A 9591-nucleotide genomic window follows, 5' to 3' on the forward strand; every position below is an offset into this window, starting at 1 on the left:
ATTAAACTGCATACAGCTTTATTTTCATGCTGTGTCAGAAGTAATATACTGTATATATAAAAGTATATATGATGAACAACAACACATGACATTTTGCTCTGTGCCATTTTTTATTTAACAAAAATAAAGCCAAAATGGAAAAAACATTTGTGACAAAGTTAGGACACCCTTACTATTAACATAGGAATTAAGAGGGTAAGTAGCAGTCAGACACTGCTAATCAAATGCCTTTGATTAACTGATCGTCAGCAAGTGTGAGCATCTCTATAAAAGCAGAAGTTTTGGCAGTTTGATGGTCTGGAGCCTTCAGGTGTGTTAACACAATGCCAAGGAGGTAAGACATCAGCAATAATCTTAAAGAAGCAATTGTTGTTGCCATCAATCTGGGAAGAGTGACACAGCAATTTCTAAACAATTTGAAGTCCATCATTCTACACTGAGGAAGATTATTCACAAGTGGAAGACATTCAAAACAGACACCAATCCTCCCAGGAGTGGACGTCCCAGCAAATTCACCCCAAAATCAGACCGCGTAATGTTCAGAGAAATGGCCGAAAACCCAAGAACTACACTGCAGACTACGGGCCTCAGCTAACATGTGAAACCATAAAGTTCATGACAGTACAATTAGAAAAATATGGGACAAGTATGGCATGTTTGGAAGGCTTGCCAGAAAAAAAGCCTCTTCTATCTAAAAAGCATGGCAGCACATTTTAGGTTTGCAAAGTTGCATCTAAACAAACCATAAGACTTCTAGAACAATGTCCTTTGAACAGATGAGACCAAGGTGGAGATGTTTGGCCATAATGCCACGTTTGGTGAAAACCTAAAGAGCATTTCAGCACAAACACCTCATACCAGAAGTCACACATGCTGGTGGAGGGGTGATGATTTTGGGCTTGTTTTGTAACCACAGGACCTGGGCACCTCACAGTCATTGAGCCGACCATGAACTCCTCTGTATCCCAAAGTATTCTAGAGTCAAATGTGAGGACATCCGTCCAACAGCTAAAGCTTGGCCAATATTGGGTCATGCAACAGCACAATGATCCCAAGAAAACCAGCAAATCTACAACAGAACGACTGAAAATAAAAGAATCAAGGGCATAAACAAATGCCCTCAATCCTCAATAAACTAGACTAAACGTTGTAAAGAAGAGTGGGACGAAAGTCTTCCAGAATGATGTGAGAGACTGATTAAGTCATACAGAAAATGATTAATTCAAGTTATTGCTGCTAAAAGTGGATCTACAGGCAATTGAATCATAGGGTGTCCTAACTTTGTCACACATGGTTTTTCCATTTTGGCTTAATTTTTGTTAATTAAATAATAACACAGTGTGATAAATGTGATGTTGTTCATCTGAGGTTTTATTTTCCAAATTTTAAGACCTGTCAAGGACCAGATAATTTTTTATGATGTCCTCCTGATACAGAAAACCATGGAATTCAATAGGGTGTCCTAACTTTTTCATGACAGTATATATATATATATATGTATAATAAAATATAAACACATTAAATGTATAATCATCATTGGTCTTATTAATTATCACAAACATAAAAATTATACTATAATTTATGAAAATGGTCATGGTAACACAAAGGTTAAAATATCATTTATAAATTTTGTCAAAAGATGTCAAAATATCATAGACAAAATTATTTATGTCTTAAAAATTCATAAAGATAAATTATGTATTCTAGGTAACACTTTATAACATATAAATTATAACATAATTTAGATACAACATTAAAACAAAAGTCCTGCAAGGAGTCATTGATGTACGTACACACACACACACACACACACACACACACACACACAAACACACACACACACACACACATATATATATATATATATATAGGATGTCAGGTTTTGTTGGTGTAACTTTAAACATTAAGTTATTTGTAGTAATTCAAGTAATTTGGATAGGATGACGCTGTTCTTCTAACATGCTGAAGCCAACACTTACATGTGTTTGTGACTGCAGAAACTGTGACGGTGCACTTGTGGGGTCAATTACATCCAATTTCCATGTAAAATCCAATGAAGTTTAGATTACCTGGAAAACAGTGCTATCGCCACGTTATCTTTGACTAAACAACTCTTTTGTGCTGTGACAAGGAGAACTCCTGCTTTTAGCAGCTCTTTCTTGGGAACGGTGTCAATATTTAACAGAGAAATAGTTACTTTCTTGCACTGATCGGCTAGCCGGTTGCCTCTCGAGGAAACGTCTGCAAATATACAGTCTTTGTACACACAGTTCACTCTAAAAATCCCTGGAAAATATGGAGTGACTCAAATTGTTGACTCAGAATTTCCATGCTTTGGTGCAAGCTAAAAAAACATGGAGGGGACAAGAAAAGCTGTAGAAATGGAAAATGGACTGGGCAAATTGGGAGTGGAACTTTCCAAATCAGGTGGCAAAGACAAAACACTTTCAAAGAAAAACGCCTGAAAATGTACACAACAAAAATACTTATAAATTCAATATTATGATGCAAAATTCTTGCAAACACTGTTGGATTAAAAAGTGAATCTTCTAAACAACCAAACAAACAATTTCCATACAAACACCAAATACACTTGGATTATCTGTATATTTTCAGAACATTAGAAACCAGAACTCCATTTAGGATGTGGGTTTACTAAAGGTTTGAGAGGTTGCCAGGTTGTGGGTGTGTGACCTTGATGATGGGTGTTATTATCTGTTCTGCACATGATTGGCTCATTTTGGGGCAGAAATAAAAGAGTGAAGTTGTTGTAGAAAACAAACACTGTTTTGTTTTGTTTTTTTAATGAAATCATATTTCCCAAGTCCTCTATCAGACATTACCAAAAAACACACAGAACAGGAATTAAAGCTATGCTTGCTTTTATTTCTCACTTTTTAGGAGACAATCCATTCACCCCTGATGCAGCACAATGTTGTAAAATGATATTAGTGGAATTTTGTAGTGGCAAAGAGATCATATCAGACTTACTACCCTAGATATACCATGTCTTCAAGGAAGACGACGAATAATATTGACAATAGTATACTGGATCTTAGAGATGTTGGCAGAATTACCTTTTATGCTGATCTGAGATCAGCTTCCCAATGATTTAAGAATTTCTGTTAGATTGGTTTATTAAATTAAGTCATATTAAATAAGGAACTTCTTAATTTAAAAATAATGGCAAAATCAAGCACCAACCTGTAATCATTTTTAGCGCAATGCTTTTTAGATAATACTATTCGAATGCTTTAACTGAAAGACTAAGCATAGAGAGAAAATGCAGGAATTTAGCACCCAAGAACAATGGTGAATAGAATACATTGAGCGACCCATTCTTGAAGGGATAAAATTATGTATGTTTCATTAAACCAAAATAGAAAGGTCAGATTAGTGAGGAACTTCAGAGGAAAATCCAATTTTTCTTATAATCTCTCCACAAATAGCAGTAAGGAGAGAATAAAAAGCTTCTGACCTAGTACGTCTTTTTTTTTTTTTTTTGGTCTGTGTCAAAAATTACGATTCAGTATAGAATCAAATATTGTCCGAATACGACCAATCAGCATGCAGGTTTATCACGACGCCCTCCTGAGGTAGGGTTAACACAGGCCAATACTTCTTGACCATATGCAACAAAAGCTGAAACAAACCATGCTGCTAAATTACCTCTTGGTTCAGAATGTGCAATAAAATACTAAGCCGGTGGTATATTTTATTTGCAAAGTACGCACCCTTAAATGTTGGGGAATGGCGAGGACCCATTTAAGCAAGTTTGAGCTTTTAAATTAAAAGTTTTTTTTATATACACTGCCATTCAAAATTTAGTATGTTAGGGGTTAGTATGTTTTTCCAATATTTTTGAAAGTCTCTTATGCTCAGCAAGGCTGCATTGATTTAAAAAAAAAATCAAAAATAGAGCAAAAAAGTTGTGAAATTTCAAACTGTTTTCTATTTGATAATATATTCAAATGTAATTTATTCCTGTGATGAGGTGAATTTTCAGTAGCCATTTCTCCAGTCTTCAATGTCACATAATCCTTCAGAAATCATTGTGCTGCTTAATTATGTTTGATGAAACTGCACTACATTTTTTTTTCAGGATTCTTCAAAGTTCAAAAGAACAGAATTTACCTGTAACGGAAATCCTTTGTAACATTATTAATATCTTTACTGACACATTTGTTCACTTCAATGTGTCCTTGCTGAATTAAAGTATTTAACAGTCTAACCCCAAACTTTCAAATGGTAGTGTATATGTTGAATACATTTTTTGTTTGAAAAATGGCTTTAAAAGGGCTTTTTTTTTCATGTAATTTTTCAGTAGGTATTACGTTATCATGATGACATGTATTGGGGTATACAGTATATCATATCGCAAGGTATTTGCCAGTTCCCAGCAGTTCCTTGGGCAACCATGACATCAAATGATCATCTATGACTACAGTACAAAAATATAACATGGATAATGAGCAAATAAAACAGTCAAAAAGCATACAGTTTCAAACTCCCATGTCTCAAACACAGGATGCAGAACATCTCAGACACCTGCTGCAATAAAAGCATAGCTCACCCAAAAATGAAAGTTCTGTCATCCTTTACTCATGTTACCCTCATGTTGTTTCAAACTCATATGGTTTGCTTTCTTCTGTGGAACATAAAAGAAAATGCTTCAAACATCAATTAACATCCCAATGAGGTTTGACATCAGTGGATGATTGTGCCACCATAGTTAATGTGGTCTGTGTTTGTGTGCTTTGATCAGTGATTGGAGAGTAAATAATCCTTATTTAGAATATGCCAGATGAGTCGTATGGATTTATTTCATGTTAAAAATAAAAATAATTTGTATGTTTTCACAAAAAACCCTTAATATCCATGGAACCTTTTCAGTTCTTTATAGTGGAAAAATTATCTTTAGAGTAATAAAATGTTCTTCACACTAAGAAAAAATAGTTCTTTTAAGAACGGTTCACTGAAAGGTTCTTTGGGGGACCGAAAAGGGCTCCTTTATGGAATCACTGCAAAACTCCTTTTGGAATTTTTAAGAGTGTACTTTTTGAACACCATTGACTTCAATATATGGACAAAGACAGCTGCAGGATTCTTCAAAATATCTTCTTTTATGTTCTACAGAATAAAGAACATCGAGTTTAAGGTTGAGCTATTCATTTTTGGGTGAACTCTTCCTTTAAAAGTGACGCATGGTCACACCGTGAGGCGTCCTGTTTATCTGATGTGCATATTACAGGTAGAAACCCACAGATGTCAGTGCAGGCCAATGCTCCTCACAGATACTGCTCAGTCGCTCATTAAAAATTGACTGTAGAATATCTATCTACAGGCCATAAACTTGTTAAGTGCGCAATGAAGGACACTTAACACTGTTATGATATTCTGAATAGTTCAGCCAGAAATTTACATTCTGTCATTATTTACTCACCAAATCTGACAACAGAAAATTGAATATGTTTGGAAAAATGTTGATGTTGACAATGAAAGTCAATGGAGTACAGTGTTCTTTTGGATCCCATTGACTTTCATTATATGAACAAAAATGGAATTGGAATGGAAATGGAATCTTCAAACAGGTTTGGAACTTCATAACGGTGAGTAATTAATGAAAAGATTTTTTTTTTTGTGTGTGAACTATCATTTTAAAGTAATCCTTGGGCACAAGATGAGGGATCCCAGGCAAATGATCCTAAACGGGACATCAGCACCCCATTATCACTGGGTCTATGATCCATAGAACCTCAGCACTTATGGTCAACATTGTCCATCTGGTTCTATACATTATAAGTGTAGTCTGTCAGGTAATCCTTCAGCCGGTTCGGCAAAGGCAGTTCTTGTACCCGCCGTGTGGTTTTGTTGATGGCAATACGACACAGATGCTGCAGAGATGGTGTGGCTGTGTACACCGGAGTCGTGAGCAGCAGCTGCACAGTGCCATTGGACGGGGCGAGAGGGGTAGTCCTGCCCTTACAAGACGTCCGGGACAGCTGCACATAGTGCTCCACGAGATGGACGACGCTGTCGAACTGCTTAAGTTTGGGTTTGACCAGCACCACGGAGTCCAGCTTGAACTTGCCATCCTTGTATTCGATTCGCAGGTTGGTGGGTCCCGCAGATGTCATGGCGGAGATGGTGAAGAGGTAGTCCCTCTGAGAGCTGTCTCGGACCAGAAACGTCCCCTCCGACGTGTCCTGCAGGATCTCCTTGGCTTCATTGGCTGTCAGGCTGCCCCAATACCAGCCTGCTTCCAAGAAAAGAAGACACAGAGATGGTCATATACGTATCCTCTTCCACAGTATCTGTTTCAGTTGCTTGCTTGTGTAACATGAGACCCATAACGTGTCCCTCTAAAGACACACTCACAAAAACTGTCACAGCTACAGTCATATCCTGGCTGTTCGGCTGTTGTTTTATCAGGCGTTTTCTGAGTCACTGCGGAGATTTTGGCTTTCAGAAGAGGACGGACGCATCATGTCTTTCAACCTCTCAACTGTGCCCTGATTTAAAGAGCTAATTCACATCTGATAATGCAGCAGAAACCAAGCACTTCCAAAATGAGCTGTTAAATGAATGTTAATTGAAAACATTATGGCAACTGTGGCGTAGCAAGACTAAACAAGGCGGCAGAAATGTCAACATAAATGACATATTTTCCCTGAAATACTGAACTAGACCATCTGACTATTCGTCTTGGGAGTATCTGACATATTTGATGGAGGATGCTTGATAGATGTTCCCAAAAGCTGCTCCCATTGTTTTTCTCAGCAACAAACAAACCTAAAAATGGATCTTGCTGCAGCATCATAATGACTTTATGTTGTGTTTCTCTTTTATACAGTGCAGTGCTGGACTAAATTTGCTCATGCACTTGAAACCAGAAAGGGATGTGACAGAGACGCAAACCATTGAGGACAAATGTTCCAGCCAGACCAGGAAATATAACAAAAGCTTCATAGACATGATAATGTCACTCTTTTGTTGCACAAAAAGCAAACAGAAAATGTAAACAGTAAAAGCTTTGTCAGGAAATTCGCATAGTTCCAACTTATATTCACTCGCATACTTCATATCATGGTCAGAAAGGGGGGCTTGTGGGACAAATGCCACAGAAAGTGACAAAAATGCCCCCAGAATTCATGTGGAATGTAGGAAAAAAATGCAATTGCAAAAACTTTTGTATTTGTAATGTCTGATATTGTTCTTTTTTGATGTTTAATTAATCTTAATTACACTTCATACATTACATCTAATTATTTGGATTAATTAATGTATTAAATTCAAATACTGACATACAACAATGAAAAACTGTATAATTTAATAGAAAATAAATGGATTCATAAAATAAAAAAACATGCCCCTGGAAATCCAAACATGGTGAAAATTGCCCCTTAATGTAAAAAATAATTACTGGATTTACATAGCCTATACTTTTTTCTTGACATTCACTTCTCTGATATTTTCATTATTATCTTCTGCTCAAACAACAGCCCCGAAACAACACACCAGATGCAAATTGTCACACAAATGAATAAAAACATTAACAGCAGTCCTGAAACAACATTTTCAACTATTTGACATTCATAAAATGAAATCATAGCTGCTTTGAATATATCAACAAACTCATGCCAAAAGCATGATATAGTGTAGACCTGCTGCTAGTTTGATTTATGATATTAAAGTACACTCAAAACGACCTTTAAACATTTTATTGAAATTTTATATAGAAGGTTGATCTTTTTAAAATCGACTGTTATCACTTTTAACATCAAATTTGACGCATTATGATAATTATGTTTTAACTATATGAATCACTGCCTGTGGCTGTGTTGCATACAGCATGAATTCAGTGAGAGTTACAGAAGCAAATGAAGAGAATATGTAAGTGAAACGAGCAGTAAACGTTTACCAGTGTTTTTAAGGTCTCTCATGGCAGTGGCAATGCGACTCTGTTCGGACTCCGCGACTTGGGTTTCGGTTTGCGATCTCCTTTCATTCTCGATGCTTTCCGTGGAGTCGGATGAGTGACAGGTCATTGGAGAACGGCGTTCTGCATCCAGTCAATGTCTATAATTATCCTTCAAAGACGACTGACTCTTACAATCGACCAAAACATGCGAGAAGTCTTCCACAGCGTCCGTGGATTTTGTTTGGCTGCGGATCTGAAAACACAAACATGATTTTTAACCCTGTTTTGTTTCACGCTTTTTTGTGTTTTTTTTTTTAAACCCTGATATAATATTTCCATATTTGTCAGCTGCATAAAACCGTGTAAATTGATGTGAAGTAGGCCTACAAGGAGTGCCGGTACTACAATCTTCCACATTACCTGAGAGTAGCTAGGCCTACTAATAGAAAACGTGGACATGCATGCATTTATGCATTTATAGTAGGCTATAATCAAATTTACTCATCCCACGTCACCCTCATTTAATTTGAATCATTTAATTCAATAAGGCCACCGTATAGGAGACGTTAAAACGCGTTTAAAATAACAAAAACAAGAAACAAATATGCAAAAACATGAAACAGCTAAACGAAAGAGTGTGTTAGTCACTCACACAATTGTGGTAAGCATAGCAACACTGTCCTGTTTTGTTCAATATTTGTGTCTCCAGCAGAATGGAAAATGTTACATCCCTTCCCGTCTACTCAGACATGGTATTTATAGTTTTTTTAAACACATAAATAAAAAGCTTGTGTGAACGTTATATAGCTATCACACTAAACAGTAATGATACCAGTTCTGTCATTTAACATTCATTATAGTCATTTAACGGTTTCATATCTGAAACTGAGTTGTAGTCTTAAGACAGAAACGAAATTTCTCGTCTTACCTTAAAATTGTTTTTGTCCTGGTGCTCACATATGATATTTCACCCCTGTAGCTCATTTCTAATTGGTTAGTTGAAATACTCTCATAAAGTGATAAATGAAAGTGGCCATTTTGTGTTAATCTCCATTGACTAATCCAAAGGTCAGCTACTGTTATTTTTTCTGTTGTTGTTTTTAATTGGATGAAAGAGCGAAATGACAATCTTCATAAGCCTCATTAACATTACAAACGTCAGTCTTCTGTGTGAATGGCTCATTGCGCACGTGTATGAGGAATAAAAACAAAGGCTGCCATTGAGAGACGGCAAAATACGCAGAACTGCCTTTACTAGGAAATTGCATTGACAGCTCCTGGTAAATGATAGTGTGACAGATAAGACAAACGAGTGTATTTTCTCCTGAACGTGTAAATGAAGATACGTTACTTCTAAATGCACGAATTATTTGATGTAGCTGCTATATGAGACATAATGAATCAGAGGAAATAAAGCAGAATATATTTTGAGCATTAACTTCAGCCTGAAAGGTGACAGTCGGAGAAAGCGCACAGCACTTACCTTTTGTCTAAGTGAAAGCAATAAGCAATCAAGTCCAGCGCGTTTCACGTTACAGACGTTCAATGGCACCATGATTTAGACCCATCATTTATTATTAATGGGAAACACTGATCGGCTCACTGTCAAACGACCAGGACTCCCTGATGCTCAGCAGATCGGGACGCGTTTTTCCGTGTATTTGCATTGA

The 9591-nt window shown here is 36.6% G+C and overlaps 1 protein-coding gene across 3 annotated transcripts; it reads right to left on the bottom strand.

The window, feature by feature from the left end:
- Positions 1-5603: 5603 nt before the first annotated feature.
- socs2 (suppressor of cytokine signaling 2) lies at positions 5604-9591 on the bottom strand. Of its 3 annotated transcripts, none has more exons than XM_016495989.1 (3): positions 9405-9591; positions 7922-8174; positions 5604-6256 (listed from the first exon to the last, which is right to left on the bottom strand). In XM_016495989.1, the coding sequence occupies exons 2-3, from the start codon at positions 8046-8048 to the stop codon at positions 5790-5792; spliced, it is 594 nt and encodes a 197-aa protein (XP_016351475.1). In that variant the 5' UTR covers positions 8049-8174; positions 9405-9591; the 3' UTR covers positions 5604-5789. The 3 variants fall into 3 exon arrangements, with proteins under 3 accessions (XP_016351475.1, XP_016351473.1, XP_016351474.1); XM_016495987.1 differs by having other exon boundaries at positions 5604-6259; XM_016495988.1 differs by lacking the exon at positions 9405-9591 and adding an exon at positions 8850-9157 and having other exon boundaries at positions 5604-6259.

Source organism: Sinocyclocheilus anshuiensis, unplaced genomic scaffold, assembly GCF_001515605.1.
Source record: "Sinocyclocheilus anshuiensis isolate Anshui unplaced genomic scaffold, SAMN03320099.WGS_v1.1 scaffold538, whole genome shotgun sequence".
NCBI classification, from domain to species: Eukaryota; Metazoa; Chordata; class Actinopteri; order Cypriniformes; family Cyprinidae; genus Sinocyclocheilus; species Sinocyclocheilus anshuiensis.